Genomic DNA, 16472 nt, shown 5'->3' with positions numbered 1-16472 from the left:
TCCTGAAGAACATTTCCACTGGGCATAGGATTCTGGGTTTATAGTCCCTTTTTTCCAGCACTTGATAATTTTTGTGCTACTTCCTCTGTCCTCCATGGTTTTTGGTGTGAAATCCATTTCTGTTCAAGTGTTCTCTCATAGGTAAGGTGGTGTTTTCCCATCACTACTTCCAAGGTGGTTTTCTGTGGCTTTAGATTTCACAGGTTTGACGTGATGTGTCTTGGTGTCTGTTTCTCTGTTCTTTTTCCTGTCTGGTGTTTGCAGTGAGTTACATCTTTTGCCAAATTTGGGGAAATTTCCGCCTCCGTTTCTTATACGTTGAACCCAGTCTTCTCTCCCCTCTCCTTCTGGGACTCTGATAACGTCTGTTAGACCTCCCGCTAGAGTCCCACGGGTCCCTCGGCTCTGCTCACCTTTCGTGCCCAGCCTGCTCGCTCTCTGTTGTTCAGAGGATGTAAGTTCTGTTCTTCTGTGTGCATGTTTACGGATTCTTTCCTCGGTCAGTTCCATTCTTCTACTTAGCTCATCCACAGAGCTGCTTGCTTCGGTTATTGTGTTTCTCATTTCTAAAATTTCCATTTGGTTCTTTATATCTTTTATTTCTTTGTTGAGTCTTTCTATATTGTTTTACTTGTTTCTAGTATATTCATAACTTCCTTATTCACTTCTCCAGCACTCAGAAATTCTTGGTTCTTAGTCTGATGAGTGATTTTCAGTTAAAACCTGAACATTTTTGTGTCACGCTATAAAATATTGGACCTTATCCGATCTGTGTTTTGACCGACTTTCTCTTGACACCATTCTGGCAAAGGAAGAAATAGGTGGAGATAGAAGTCCAGATTCCACACTCAGCCTCTGTTGACATCCAAGGTGGGGGTTGGGCTCCACGTTCTTGCTGGGTGAAAGTGGGGGTTTCCGCCCGCCCGCCCCCCCCCCCCCCCGCCCCCCAGTCTCCAGGGAGACTGCAGTGGCTTTTTACCACCGGGTGATGGCGAGAGTCCTGATTCTGACACTACTCAGTGGGGAGCTGGACAGACGCTTCTTTCTTTCTCTCTTTATTTCTTGAGGTATAATTCATTACAATATTATATGTTGTTGTTCTCTTTGCAGCCCCATGGACTGCAGCACATCAGACTTCTCTGTCCTTCCTATCTCCCGGAGCTTGCTCAAATTCATGTCCTCTGATTTGGTGATGCCACCCAGCCATCTCGTCCTCTGTCGTCCCCTTCTCCCACTGTCCTCATCTTTCCTAGCCTCAGGGTCTTTTCTAATGAGTCAGCTCTTAGGCCAAAGTAGTAGAGCTGCAGCTTCAGTTCAGTCGTTCCACTGAAGGTTCAGGGTTGATTTCCTTTAGGACTGGCTGGTTTGATGCTGTCCAAGGGACTCTCCAGAGTCTTCTGCAGCACCACTGTTGGAAAGCGTCAGTGCTTCAGTGCTCAGCCTTCTTTACCAGGCTCTTCTTTACAGTATAGTGATTCCCAGTTTTTAAAGGTTATGCTCCCTTTATAAGCACATTTATCATAAGACACTGGCTCTCTTTCCTGTGTTGTACACTGTCCTTGTAGCTTATTTTCTATACAATAGTCTGTACTTCTTACTCTCTTCCTGCTGTCACCTCCTCCCCTTCTTTCTCCCCGCAGGTAAACACTAACTTGTTCTCTGTATCTGAGCATGCTACTTTTTTGTTGTGTTCACTAGTGTGTTGTACTGTTTTGACTCGACACGTCAGTGTTACCATGACAGCATTTGTCTTTCTGTGTCTGACTTATTTAAATTAGCATAATATGGAGGGATGCTTCTTTACTGCTGGGTTTGGGGGTAGAAATCCAGGCTCCTCCTCTGATCTTCGCTGACGTTGTGACGTTGTGAGGTGGGGGTGTGGCTTGTTATCACTTAGCATGAATGGAAGTTCCCATTCCTTACCTCCCTTATTTTAACACCATGCCGGAAGCTTTCGCTGTGGCTCTGTTCCCTGGTTTTATTGGTATTTCCAGGTTGGTGGCGGCTGCTGCTCCAAGTCTGAAACACATGGAGCAGAAGGCAAACCAGAACACTCCCTGCTGCATCCTTCCTTGGGCTCTGAAACTGTTACTTTGTGTCTTTCTCCCTACCCTTCACAGCTTGCTTAGGTCTGTTTCATACCAGTGTCCAGAGGGCTTGTTGTTGTCGTTGTACTTAGTGGGAGGAATAGGGAAAAGAATCACTAGTCCATCTGAGAAGTGGACCGGCTCATCTTTGTTTCTGAAAGATGTTTTCACGGGGTATGGAAATCCTGGGCTGACATTTTTCTCTTCACACTTGAGAGTTGTGGCTCTACTGTCTTCTCTTGCCATTGTTTAAACAAGTCTTGTCAGTTTTACCTTTGTTCTTATATACATAATTTATTCCCACCTGCTTTAAATTTTTTATTCTTATCACTGTTATAAGTAGCCTTCTCTTTGGGTTTTGTTGAAGTTGTTAGATCTGTAAATTTACTCTTTACGTTTGTATGCTTTTTAGTCATTTAAAAAAAAATGTTTGTTATAGTTGTGCTAAGTCACTTCAGTTGTGACCAACTCTTTGCGACCCTGTGGCCTGTAGCCCACCAGGCTCCTCTGCCCATGGGATTCTTCAGGCAGGAATCCTGGAGTGGGCGGCCATGCCCTCCTCCAGGGGATTTCCCCAACCCAAGGATCGAGCCTGTGTGTCTTACATTTCCTGCATCGGCAGACAGGTTCTTTACCACTCGCATCACTCGGGAAGCCCCCAATGTTTATAAACGTTAATAAATTAATGTTTATAACAATTATTATAATTTTTATATGGTTAACTTTTTTTTAATTTTTTTTTTTTTGGTTAACTTCTTTACTGTACAGTTCTGTTAATTTGAGGGGGGTCAGTTTTGTGAATTTTAATACAGGTATAGGTTCATGTAGACCACCATCTCAGTCAGAATGCACAGCTATTCTGCCATTCTTAAAAAAAAACTTCCTCGTGCTGTCCCTTTGAAAACAGTCATTTAAAATATTTGTCCCCTCTCCTCCTTCGGACTCCAGTCACATGTACACTGGGGACACCTGGGCGTGCTCCCATAGCTCACTGGTAGACTTTTTTCTTGTTGTTTTTTGAGAGTTTTTTTTTAGGTTTGTGTTTCATAATAGATAACTTCTGTTGCTAAGTCTTGAAGTTTGCTAAACTTTCCTTCTTTTGTTTCTAATCTGTTATTAACTCTACTTGTTGTGTTTTTCATCTCAGAAATCCTACCTTTCATCTGTAAAGTAGATTTGGTTTTATTTCCTTGTCTCTCCTTAACATGCCTTTGCTTTTTTCTACATCCTTGAGCATAGAAATATATATACACACACATAAAATGTCTTTTTTTATCATCCTTGTTTTTGAGGACATTTCCAGGTCTATTTCAGTGTCATTTCCAGGTCTATTTCAGTGTCATTTCTGGATCTATTTCTGCTTATCTGCTCCCTATTATTGGTCTTTTGTGCATCTTTGCATGCCTTGTACTCTTCAGTTACAATTTTATGTTGCTGGGTGCCAGATTTTCTTTTTATTCCTGTAAATATTTTTTAGCTTTACTCTGGGACACAGTAATGTTAACTGGAAATAGTTTGGACCTTTTGAGACTTTAAAAGCTTTGTTAGGCAGGACTGAGCCACCTTTAGTTTTAGGTGTTTCTTGAATTCACTGTAATTGACTTTTGGGGCCACATAATTCTTTATTGTAGAGGCTGCTTACTGTAGGATGTTGACCAGCATTTGTGGTCTCTACCCACTGGATGCCATTAGCACCACTTAGTATGAGCTAAGGTGGTTTTCCTATTTTGTAAAAGCTGTTAAAAAAATACAACAGAGACCTTTGTATGTGAAAAAGCTAGAACACTTGAGATTTTGAACCCTTGCACGGGAGACATTCCTTTACTGTTTGAGACAAATGGTAGCATAAGAAAAAAAATTCTTATTTCTCCAGTATAGACAATAGTTAAGAGCACGGGCTTCGAAATTAGAAGGGTATGATTTGAGCCCAATTATGTGCCTGCCCTTTAATGACTATTTGGCATTGAGCAAATTTTTAACTCTCTGAGCCTCAGTTTCCTTTCTTGTAAAACAGAGCCAGTATATATTTATCTCTTAGGTTTGTTGGAGAATTAAGTGGAAATGAGTAAAAGTATATAGCTCAATAACAGGGCACATAGTTACTGTTATCCTTGTTTCAGGAGTGTGCTTGTGTTACTTATGATACCCCTTGATGTACATATAGTGTCATATTTTGCTAACTTGGAGGATTATCATCTGTTATCTTTCAGGTCATGCAGAAGGATTTTGCATGATGTGTACAATGCAAGCACATATCACCCAGGCACTCAGTAATCCTGGGGATGTTATTAAACCGATGTTTGTCATCAATGAGATGCGGCGTAAGTATCCTCTCTAGTAGTTTATATGAATATTTGTTAGCCATTTGGTCTTAATGATCTGACTGGTAAATGATGAGCTCCTTGGGTATTGCAGCAAATAGTTTATTGTATATAAATATGTCTTTAACGAATAACAGTTTTTTAGCAAACCAGTTACTATGTAAACACATTTTGAAACCTAAAGCAAAATATAACAATATAGTAAAGAAGATGGTATTCAGTTTGATATATAAGCAAATTAAAAATGATAAAACCCTCAAATTTGTTAATAAAATTGATAACTTTTGCAGCATTTTTCCTAGATATTTGGATTTTTATGCTGAGTAATACTAACTCTAAATATGGTCCCACCGGTTTCTTTAAATAGTTTCATTAGCTTTAATTCAATGAATGAGTATTACACTATACATAGTGACAAGAATTATAAAAGTAAAGTTAACTATATTCTTAAAGAACATTTTATACTCAGAACTTAGCAGATTTGTGGATAAATTTCACAAGTTTCTATATAATTTTTAATGACTTTAAGGAGATTTCTCTTGCATTATAATGATTCTGATAGGTTCCATGAAATTTTTTATGCCCTTTCTGCATGTTTTTTGCAGTAAGCTTTTGTATTATCTTAATTAACTGAGTTGGAATAAAAAATGCTTACAAATAAAACAAAAACCTGACTCTTAATCTGGTATCTAGCTGGGTAATTATAGGGGTGGATAATTACACAGTGACAATTTATAATCCTTTTGCCTAAAAAGCTGCTGAAGATAAAGAAGTGTTACCTTGGCCCTTGGTACTATTAATGGGCTGGAGGAGACCATGAAAATTTTTTTTTCAACATTGCTGAATCTTAACAAAATTTTAGCCAGGGGTGATTTTGTTTGTTGAATTACATGTGTATATTATATATACTGATATGCACATATATACATACGCACACATATATGGCAGACATAATTTTTTTAAACCTAGTTCTTTAAGAGAATGCTATTGGTGTGAATATGTACATACATCTACGGATGTACATGTATATATATGGTTAAATATATGGTTATATGGTTAAATAATGAAATTGTTAACATATATGGTTAAATGGTTATAGACATATATGGTTAAATAATGAAATTGTCATTTTTGTAGGTCAGAACTTGTGGAATGTGCTCAATTTCATATGATTCAAGTTAATATATATCTATATATTCATTTACATAAAATTATATGTGTATTTATACTTCTGTATTGTTTTTCATTGTCATTTTGGCTTGTGGCTACTTAGTCAATTAGAAATAGGACTGAGATGTTACTGTGCAGTGGAGAATATATGTTCTCTAGGCTATTGGGATAGAATTAGATAGGTTCACACTTGTCTTTTATATAGATTCTCTTAGAGAATTCTGGCGCCCAAGTTAAGAGGTGTGCACTAACATAACATTTGAGACAAAATTTTGGAACAATAACAGCTAAAGTTGAGTTTATTCAAGAATCATTTTATTGCTGAAGACAGAGTCTCTGGGCTCTCGGAAACTCCAGCCAATGTGGGCTTTTAGTGATCTGAAGGGCTCATCCTAGGTGTTCTCAGGGGAAACTTATTTTTTTTTTTTTAGGGGAAACTTATTAATGCTATTTCCTCATAAAATAGTTATCTAACCAGTATACTGTCATAAGATACAACCTCGGGGGGAGTACAGCCTGGGCCTATGATAGGGGATGGTAAGGCTTTGTCTTTCCTCAAACTCTACAGGTATAGCCAGGCACTTCCGCTTTGGAAACCAAGAAGACGCCCACGAATTCCTTCAGTACACCGTTGATGCTATGCAAAAAGCGTGCTTGAACGGCAGCAATAAGTGAGTCCACATGGCATCGGTCACCCCCGCCCCCAGCCCGGCTGCCCGCGGGCACTCTGCGCGGAGCTCCCTGTCCGCTGCACCTTTTGACTTTGTGCTGCCTCTTCCTCGAGTGGTTTGCATTATTTTTAAAGTGGTTGAAATTTTAAAAGGTGTGCTTCCTATCTCTAGTCTTTGAAATCTGTGTTTGTTCCCTTTGTCACTGGGGTCAGTTACCAATCCCTGCAGTCTCTTCTTTAAAATCTAAACATGGGCTCAGGGGAAGGTTGGAGAAAGACAAGTCGTCGCCTACTTGATGTTGCCTCGACACCCCCCGCAGGCCTGCATTCCCTTCCGCCGCCCCCGGCCCTGTGTCGGCCAGGCGCTCAGCATCTGGATGGTGCTGGGCTGCAGGGCAGAGTGCTCACACTGGTGTCCCAATCCTGCTGAGGGCGACTGCCTCTTGCTGCCTGCTTCGGGGCCAGAGTGCTGCCCCGATTTCCGGATCGCTTCTTAATGCTGTCCGACTGCTTCTCCTCCTTACCCCAGACGTGTCTTTGATTGGGCAAGGCTGCTCTCTGGCTGTCACCATACTGTGCGGCTCTCTTGCGTGAATTCTCATTCTTTTATGGATGTACATGGTTTTAGCATCAGTTACAGCACCTCTTATTTTTGCAGAATGCTTCTTTCATCTCACTCTTTGATTTTTTTTTTTCAGATTGGACAGACACACCCAGGCCACCACACTCGTCTGTCAGATATTTGGAGGCTACCTAAGATCTAGAGGTAAACTCGGTTTTAAAGGTTGATAATTGTGATCTGGCATGTGGTGTAAAAGGATGCAAGGGCTCGGAAGGGGTGAAGAAGGGCCCGTGTGTCTCCCTGCGCCCAGACTCCCATCCCCGTCAGCCCCTGGCCCAGCTTGTGGTTGTCCTCCCGGTAGCTTCCTGTGCCTGAACAGCTTGGGTTCTTTTCACACTGGAAACTTTCTAACATTTTCAGCACATATAGGTCTCACACAGCCTTTCACAGTTGCAGTAGTATTCCAATTATTTTAGTTCCCCACCAGTGAATTTTTAGGTTGTTTCTAATTTTTGTTGTTGTTATTACCACTAGCGCTTTATTGAGCATCCTTGTATACACTTACCTTTATGTCCATGTAAAAGTGTATATACATATGATAATTAGTTAGAATTTCTGTATCAAAGGATATGTGTTTTCAAATTCTGATTTTGCCATATTGTTCTTCCAAGAGGTTATACCAGTTTGCACTCCAGCCAGCAGTGTACATGGACCAAATTAGTGACTCCCACTGTGTCGTAACATGTTTTGCCTAGTCTTATAGACGAAAAAAGTACCTTATGGTTTTTGTTTTGTAAATGTATGTGTGTGTTCTGTCATTTCAGTAGTTGGTATTGCCATACTGATTATACTTTGCTTATCCTTTATGTTTTATTTTTATTTCAGTCAAATGTTTAAATTGCAAAGGTGTTTCAGATACTTTTGATCCATATCTCGATATAACTTTGGAGATAAAGGTAAGTTTGGTAGTTGTGGTAGTAGTCAAGTTAAACAAAAATTAGTCATACTTTATATAACTTTATAGTTTTCTTACAATTTAGACTACAATGAATTGAAAACTTTAATATGCTAAGACTTCATTAGAGGAGCTTATTGAAACTTTGTATTAGGCATCATAAAAAACTTAAAACATTTAATAATTTTATTACCCGTTGACCTTTAATCTTAATAAAACCAGATTATGATGCCTATATCAGCCGAATTTACGTGGTGGTTATTCTTTAGAAACTGTTTTTTGCTTCTTGGATTCTCTGAACTCTCCCATTTTTTGTTGTCTGTAGCTTTTGTTTTTCTCATCTCAAGTGTGATACATGATAACGATAAAAATGAGAAACACTGCAGAGACTGGGAGCCTGTCCCCAGAATGAATGAACACTTGCTAACAGTTTGATGTAGACTATTCCAGGGTGTCTGTGTACTGTTCACACTGACGGGTTTACACCTCAGTCTTTTGGGCCACTTGCTGTTTTCGTTCCATTTTGCTTGGGCCTGCTGTGGTTCATGCCTCAGCCGATCTACATGCCTGTTTCCTTCCTGGTAGATACTTTGATTTTGTTCCTGTTTTATGCTACTGTAAATAATGCTGCAGTGGGCAACCTCTATTTTTTTGCTTTGGCCACACTGTGCGGCTTGCGGGATCTTAGTTCCCCGACCGGGGATTGAACCCGGGCCCTTGGCAGCGAAAGCACAGAGTCCTAGTCACTGGACCACCAGGGAATCCCCTGCTTTTTTTTTTTCTTTTAACTGGGGGTGGGGAGGGCAATAGCTTGGTGTGTACATGTGTAAAACTGAACACCATAATGAAAAAGTTCCTTTTTACATAAAATTTGCACTTGGCTTTACACTTTGGGGCCAGCTTTCTTCTTTTTGCTGACAAGCGGCAGTGAGTGGTCACGTGCTATTGGTGCTCTTCTGTCCCCAGGCCGCTCAGAGTGTCAACAAGGCATTGGAGCAGTTTGTAAAGCCGGAACAGCTCGACGGGGAAAACTCATACAAGTGCAGCAAGTACGCTGGCGGTGCCGGTGGGCGGGGAGCGGGGAGGCTTGGGCTGAAAGGGTTTGGCGGTCTGCGTGACCAGCAAGGTTCCTGGTAGCTTCCGGGACCGCCTGGGAAGACCCTGGCTCTCTGTTCGCCGAGGGCCAGGGCATCCGAGTCTCGGTGTTAACACTCCTTAGACCCAGGGGAGGCGGGTCCTCACTCGGGGAGCTGGGTGGGGGCGAGGGGCGAGACCAGCCACACCTTAGCGCCCCTGCGTGTGGACGTGCTGGCTGGGCTGGGGCGTGTGTGTCCGGCAGCGTCTCCAGTGACCCCGGGGTGAAGGGTTGGGGCGGGTGGAGCATCGCCTTCTCCCAGAGCAGTCAGGGATCTCTCTTGTTCATGGTCGTTTCCCAGGATTTGGGGCAGTGCCTGCCAGAATCCTCAAGTTTGAATCATTCTGTAATGTTTCCCCATGAAGTCAAGAGGGCCTATTTTAAGAAAGCCCTGTTTCTTATGGTTTAAGGAGATGTTTGTTTTAAGTCAGGTAACATGGGTAAGAGTTGTTACTGAGTAGAGCTAGACCTTGGGGATAACCGTGGGTTTGGTTCCAGACCAGCACAATAAAGTGAATCTTGCAATAAAGCAAGTTGCATGAATTTTTTTGTTTCCCAGTTTATAGAAAAGTTACGTCTACATTATACCATAGTTTTTAAGTGCAATAGCATTATGTCTAAGAAACAGTGTACAAACCTTAATTTAAAAATACTTGTTTAAAAATGCCAAAATAACTACAAGAGTAACATCAAAGGTTACTGATCATCACAACAGATACAATAATACTGAAAAAGCTTGAAATATTGCAGGAATTACCAAAATGTGGCAGAGAGACCTGAAGTGAGCAAATGCTTTTAGAAGGATGGCCCAGTAAACTTGCTCCATTCAAGGTTGCCGCAAACCTTCAACTTGTGAAAAATACAGTATCTTCAAAGGGCAGTAAAATGCGGTGCCTGGGTTCAGTTTTTTGGGGAGAAGTCCCCTTTTCCTCCTAAGACCAGAGGGATGTTCCCTTTGTTTTAAACCTCATGGACATTTCTAGTCTTTACTTCCTTGCTTTTGTATCTGGGCTTTGTTTTCACAGGGTTCTTCTACCAGCCAATTTTTCAGTTTGTTTTGAACTGAGACTAACTTATATAAATCTAGTTTCTAAAGTATCAGTGATCTATATAGGACCTGACATTTCAGAGCTGTCCTGTGTTTTTCATTCATGTTAATTTAGCCATCTCCCTTACTTCAGATTTTCATATTTTCACTGTTGGATGAAAAGGGTGGTATTTCTCATCCAGTACCCTTCTTTTGGAAACTTAGACTGTTTCAGAGAAATAACAAGGGTAAGATGAAAAAACAAAAACCAACCCATATTAATCTTCTTAAACATCTGTTTTTGTTTTTTTTCCCAAGGTGTAAAAAGATGGTTCCAGCTTCAAAGAGATTCACTATACATAGATCTTCTAATGTTCTTACACTTTCTTTGAAACGTTTTGCAAATTTTACTGGTGGAAAAATTGCTAAGGTGGGTAGATAATATTATTAACAACTGTTTATGCTGAGCCTTTCAAGGCTTTGTCAGCAGCTACTTGGAAGTTTTATTACCTGATTTTCTAAGTTCTTCCAGCACTTGTTAGTGGAATAAAATGTCAAAGAACTGAGCTCCAAGTTTGATGTGTGTATTTACAGGGTGCGTGTTTTTGTCTGTATCCTGTAGCTGGCTAGACTTTCTGAAGGTCACGACCTGTGCTTGTTACCTGCGTTTGGGCATCCAAGTCAGTGAAGGTGCTGAGTGGGTTCAGGGAATGCTTATGGCATTTCAAGTCCAAAGATTTCCCAGCCACACCTTGCCATTCTTTCACCAGAACTTGTTTTCTTGTTTATTCATTTGTTTTCTGATTGATAGTATACTGACTTTTCCCATTTTCTTCTCACTTTCTGAAATTGAAAGTGGTCAGAAATCTAGTATCACACGGAAGAAATAACCTGCTCCCGAATTGTTAAAAATAAGCGATGACTTCAGGTCCAGACCTGTGATTGTTAACTGTCTGCTTTGATGGGTTTGCGTAAAGGAGGTGAAGAATACAGTGGGATTGCACTAAACGCACTTAGAGTCAGGCGTGCTCTGGGTTAGTTCTGTCTTCTGAAACAAGGCTCGTAAGGCTCCACACTCTGTGAGTCTCCTGCTCTGCCTCCTTCAGAAATGATGTTCCTTTTTTCTCTCTTCATTCTTGTGTAGGATGTGAAATATCCTGAGTATCTTGATATTCGACCGTACATGTCTCAACCAAACGGAGAGCCGATCATTTATGTTTTGTATGCAGTCCTGGTACACACCGGTTTTAATTGCCATGCTGGCCATTACTTCTGCTACATAAAAGTAAGTTGTGTGGATTTTGTTAATAACTCTTTCTACAGTACACTGTAAGATAACACTGGCATTCTTGGGAGGGAAGGGGGGCTTTTCCAGTTGACGTGTGGTAACCCCTTTTTCTGAATTGGGGTTCCCCGCATACCTGATCAAATCTGATATCGCTTTTGTTGGTTGTCTCACAGGCTAGCAACGGCCTCTGGTACCAAATGAACGACTCCATCGTGTCTACCAGTGATATCAGATCGGTACTCAGCCAGCAAGCTTATGTCCTCTTTTATATCAGGTATTGTCAGGAAAGCGCGTTTCCACCTTTTCTGTTAAGTTAGAAAGAGCGCTTCACTTCATCAGCATGCTTAAATTCCATTGTTTGTTTAAACAGCATCTCGACCGTGGGGGGAGTAAGGAAGGTGTACTTGAGGGTGGGCCATGTGTTTACTGTAGCTCCCAGCTCTTTGGCAGGTTAAAGAAACACACAGAAGAAGGGAAAGGAGTAGCCAGAGGGCTTCTGCTGCTGGCAGCAAACCAGGTGGACTGGTGGGCCAGGGAGGCAGTGAGTGGAGGCTCCATAAGGGGACTCCTGAGTACCCGGTGTGGTCACCTCTCAGCCCCTGGGCACCGGCAGCCAGCCACGTCCCCGGCCAGGCCCGGGCCAGCACCTGCCTGCTGCTGCATGCTACTGATTCGATAATTCCTTCTGGAGATGTAGGGCCTTGGAACAATCCAATGAGTGCTCCAAGGTATATCCATTGGTAGTAGCTGGAAATTCAGAACATCCTGAAACTGCCAACAATAGCAGATCACATAAATGGTAGCATGTGCATGTGACAAAATACAATGCAACTATTAAAAGTGGTTTTTATGTTTTTTAAAACGCTATGAGAAAGTGCTCTATATATGGAGGAAAAGCAGTTTGAAATTTTACACGCTGATGTTGAAGAGATCAGTCCAGGCTAAAACTACAAAATCTGGATGGCAGGTGCCTTGAAGGGGTGAGGGGGGGCACAGTGTCTTTGTTTCTTTCTAACTTTTCAGGACAGCACAGATCTTTCTACAGTGATATGTGTTTAGAATTAGAAAAATGGAAAACAAAAGAAAAATAGCTTTAAAAATTAAAAAAAAAAAAACCTTTCAGCTAGAATACACAGATATCAGATCAGAATACACAGTGACCCTCTTTGTCTGCTGACCTGAGCTCCCAGTGCCATCCTGGGCCGGACTGGGACTCTGTGCACTTCCCCAGGTCGCGTCTCCTGTTGCCTGAGGGTGGAGTGTACGTGAGCTCTTTGGGGAGGTGTCCCATGTTATCCTGAGCACTGTCACTCTCTGTCCTCAGGTCCCACGATGTGAAAAACGGAGGTGAACTTCCTCATTCCGCCCACAGCCCCGGCCAGTCCTCACCCCGACCGGTCATCAGTCAGCGGGTGGTCAGCAGCAAACAGGCAGCCTCGGGATTCATTGGCCCACAGCTCCCCTCACATATGATGAAGGTAACCCTCCCGAGCAGGGCGTCCAGCCCTCTGCTTACTGCTGCAGTGGTGGCCCAGACCTCATCCACACCTGAGTTTCGTGTCCACAAAAATGGATTCAGGACGTTTATTATACTTTAAGCACAGGGGAAATCTCTGAGGATGAACAGTGTGATCCAGAAGGAAGTCGGGGTGTGAGTCTGTCTAAACACTGGGAACTTGATCTCCCCCCGGACTCTGTTCACTTCACGGAGTAAATATGAGGGGTTCTCGATTCATGCTGGCCCCCAGGAGAGAGATGCTTGTACCGGAAGAACACTTCTGTTGCCTCCGTTTAGCCCTTTCTGGGGTGTGACGTTTTCTGCCTGCCGTCTGGGCCCGATCACACCCCTGAGGGCTGCTCAGAGCGAGCAGAGGGCATGCTCTCTGGTTCCTGTGACACCGGCGTCCTCGGTGGAGGCCTGGCTTTTGCTTGATGTAAATGTTGAGACTGCGGACGTGTTGGAATAGCCTGTACACACCGTGGAATAATCCTGTCACCTGTGCCATAGTGTCGTAACAGCCTTTCAGTCTGACAGGGAGTCACAGCCTCAGTGCTGCAGGGAGCTGGGCAGGCAGCAGGTCCTGTGCTGGGCTTGGCCTGAGGGACGTGGGACACACCAACTGTCCTGTGTGGAGGGGCCGCTGCTGTTGATTTGTCAGGAGGTGTTTTTAACTATGAAGCCTTCCCTTGTAGCTTAGTCGGTAAAGAATCTGCCTGCAGTGCAGGAGACCTGGGTTCAATCCTTGGGTCGGGAAGATCCCCCGGAGAAAGAAATGGCAACCCACTCTGGTATCCTTGCCTGGAAGATCTCATGGACAGAGGAGCGTGGTGGGCTGCAGTCCATGGGGTCGCAAAGAGTCGGGCACAACTGAGCGACTAAGACTTCCGGTGTGAAAGTGAAAGTCACTCAGTTGTGTCTGACACTTTGAGACCCCCATGGACTATACAGTCCATGGAATTCTCCAGGCCCAGAATACTGGAGTGGGTAGGCTTTCCCTTCTCCATGGGATCTTCCCAACCCAGGGATCGAACCCAGGTCTCCCACACTGTAAGCAGACGCTTTATCAGCTGAGCCATTATCCAGTGGTAAGTTAGCAACTAGTTCAGATACTTAAGAAAACATTTTGAAGGCCAGAGTTCCTCTATGAGGCAGAATTCACTCGTGACCACCAGGGTGCTGCTTCTGGGTTTTAGCAGCAAAAGCTGGGATGTGGAGCGAAATAACTACTCAAGTAAGAGCGGAGGTCACAGAGGCAGGGATGGCTAAGCGAGTGTGTCCGTCCATGTGACTGTCACCGCATTCCTGGGGCCCTGGGAAGTCCCTGTGGCTGGCCTCCTCCTGCCTGAACTGCCAGGGGCTCCCAGGAAACCACGAAGCAGAACCTGTGTGACTCCATGCCCAAGAGGACCTGCTGCTTTCTGCCAGACCGGAGCAGGAAGAGTTTGGCCTGGGGGTTGTTCTCTGACAAAAGCAGTTGTCCCTGTTTGTCAGAAATTAATTCCCAGAAAACTGGGACCTGTGAAAGGTCTGTGGGCGGGCAGACCCATGTGAGAGGGGGAGGTGTTTCTCATTCCTCATAGAAAGAGAAAAGATGGCCAAAGTGGAAAAGGCCCACCACCTCAGGTCTCTGAGTATGTGGCGGTTTCTGGAGCTCTCACCTGGCCGTGGTCTGCTTGTCTCCAGAACCCCCCTCACCTGAACGGGACGGGACCGCTGAAGGAAACGCCGAGCAGCCCCCTGTCAGGTCCCAGCGGGAATTCCAGTGTCAGCAGGACTGGTCCTGTGAACGCCTCCCCATCTGTTCAGAACTGGTCAGTTAACAGGCCCTCAGTTATTCCAGAACACCCCAAGAAACAGAAAATCACGATCAGTATTCACAACAAGTTACCTGTGCGCCAAGGTCAGTCTCAGTCTAACCTTCACAGCAATTCTTTGGAGCACCCCAACAAGCCCGCCCCCTCTTCTACCATTACCACTTCTTCTGCAATACAGTCTACCTCGAGTGCCCCCACGCCGCCCGCCTCTAGTAAGGTCCCAAAGCAGATGGCCCCGAGGGAGGCCTGCTCCAGGCCCATGATGAACGGCAGGTCCAGGCTGAGCGCTGGCGTGCTGGTCCCCTACGGCGCCGAGTCCTCCGAGGAGTCTGATGAGGAGGCCAAGGGCCTCAGCCAGGAGAATGGCCTCGGGCTGACCGAGAGCGTGTGCTCCCCTGCTCCAGACGCCGAAGACAGGGAGGCCTCCCCGCACGAGCTCCGAGAGCCCGTGGCTCTAAATGGTGCTACTGGTCCGGACAGCGACCCGATGGAAAACGGCCTGCCCTCGGACGGGGCCCCTTGCCCAGGCCAGCCTGCGCTGCACTCAGAACACCCCTTTCCCAAGGCAAACGGCCTCCCTGGGAAGGTGAGCGGCTGTGGGGTGGCGGGCAGGCGGGCTTCCCTTCTTCCCTCATGTCCAGTAGGTCGCGTGGCTGAGTTTCAGGAGGGATGGGCATGGCACTCGCAGCTGAAAATCATCCTTGTTTTTTTATCCTAGTTGATGCCTGCTCCTTTGCCACCTCTTCCAGAAGACAAAATCTTAGAGACCTTCAAACTCGGCAGCAAAGCCAAAGGCTTGGCAGAGGAGACGAGGTGAGACGGCTGTCCCAGGCAACAGGATGCGGGACCGGGCTGCGTCCGCTCGCGGAAGGCCTACAATGAGCCTTCTGGATCTTGAAATGACGTGAATAATCATCTGTAGAACTCGTTGATTTTCCTGGTGGGAAAGTCAAGTACACGGTTCGCAGGGCCTGTTGGCCTGGTGCCCTCCACCTCTCCGCAGCGCCTCCCCCTGTGCTGGGGCGTTGTCAGTACATGTCTGACCAGCCAGCACGCCCCTCAGCGCCCCAACAGGCACCCGAGGGTGTGCAGGGGGGCTGGGCAGGGAGTCCTCCCCTGTCCAGGAGCAAAGGCTTTGCTATGCTCTCTCTAGAGCGCTGAGATTAAATTAATGGTCAGTGTGGTGTCTCCATGCTTAAAAAACACACCTCAGTGTCCTGACCTCAGTGCACATGCCGCGATGGGAGTAAAGGCAGGGCCGGGAGGCGGCGGCCGCGGTCACCAGGTGAGCAGCCCGGGAGCCGACACCTCGCACAGGTCAGGTCGCGTCACCGCACGTCAGCACCGTGACGTCCTCCTGGAGGGCAGCTCTCGGCCAAGGTGTGACCGTGTTTAGATGGACACCTGGGGGTCTCCGTGAACCAGCCAGTAACAGAGCTGAGGTGTTCTCCACGTGGACCTCGGGCCGTGCGCACCTGGCTTGTTCTGCGGAACTGCCTGCCTCAGCCGCTCCCTACTGGTGCTCTGGTCTCCCCCATCACAGGGACAACCTCCAAATGCACCCCATGGCAGAAGGGCCCTTGCGGGGGACGTGCCCTCACCAAGAACCCCAGTCAGGAATGTTCCCAGGCGAGCCTAAAGAGGGGGCAGCTGAGTACTCAGGCCCTGGCGCTGCGGCTGTCCTCGTGTCTCCCCTCATCTGGCTCAGCTTATCTTCAGGTGGAACGTGCGTGAGCATCATGATAGATGGCCTGTGACGGCCACACCCCAGCCACGCGCACCCCAGCTGCACGTGCGACCTTGAGCCTCTGTAATGACCTCGCGTGTCTTCTCTCTCCCAGACCAAAAAGGGGGCCCCTTTTAGAGTTTTTCTTGTTTTCTGGCAGCTTTCCTTAACTTGAGGAGTCCGTCAAAAACATGGCAGAATTTGTTTACTGCAGCA

The 16472-nt window shown here is 45.3% G+C and overlaps 1 protein-coding gene across 3 annotated transcripts in view; it reads left to right on the top strand.

Annotated features, from left to right (window-relative positions):
* Positions 1-16472, top strand: part of USP42 (ubiquitin specific peptidase 42) — a 39145-nt gene that overhangs the window by 15487 nt on the left and 7186 nt on the right. For all 3 annotated transcript variants that reach the window (XM_065923771.1, XM_065923772.1, XM_065923774.1), the window contains exons 4-14: positions 4298-4408; positions 6147-6249; positions 6947-7014; positions 7696-7766; positions 8732-8814; positions 10246-10357; positions 11072-11212; positions 11389-11489; positions 12540-12693; positions 14400-15116; positions 15249-15343. In XM_065923771.1, coding sequence (XP_065779843.1) covers positions 4298-4408; positions 6147-6249; positions 6947-7014; positions 7696-7766; positions 8732-8814; positions 10246-10357; positions 11072-11212; positions 11389-11489; positions 12540-12693; positions 14400-15116; positions 15249-15343 — 1756 coding nt within the window. The remainder of the gene's footprint in view (positions 1-4297; positions 4409-6146; positions 6250-6946; positions 7015-7695; positions 7767-8731; positions 8815-10245; positions 10358-11071; positions 11213-11388; positions 11490-12539; positions 12694-14399; positions 15117-15248; positions 15344-16472) is intronic.

Source organism: Muntiacus reevesi, chromosome 2 (assembly GCF_963930625.1).
Source record: "Muntiacus reevesi chromosome 2, mMunRee1.1, whole genome shotgun sequence".
Classification (NCBI taxonomy): Eukaryota; Metazoa; Chordata; class Mammalia; order Artiodactyla; family Cervidae; genus Muntiacus; species Muntiacus reevesi.
The sequence above is the reverse complement of the archived record's forward strand: the minus strand, read 5'-3'. Positions and strand labels throughout refer to the sequence as shown.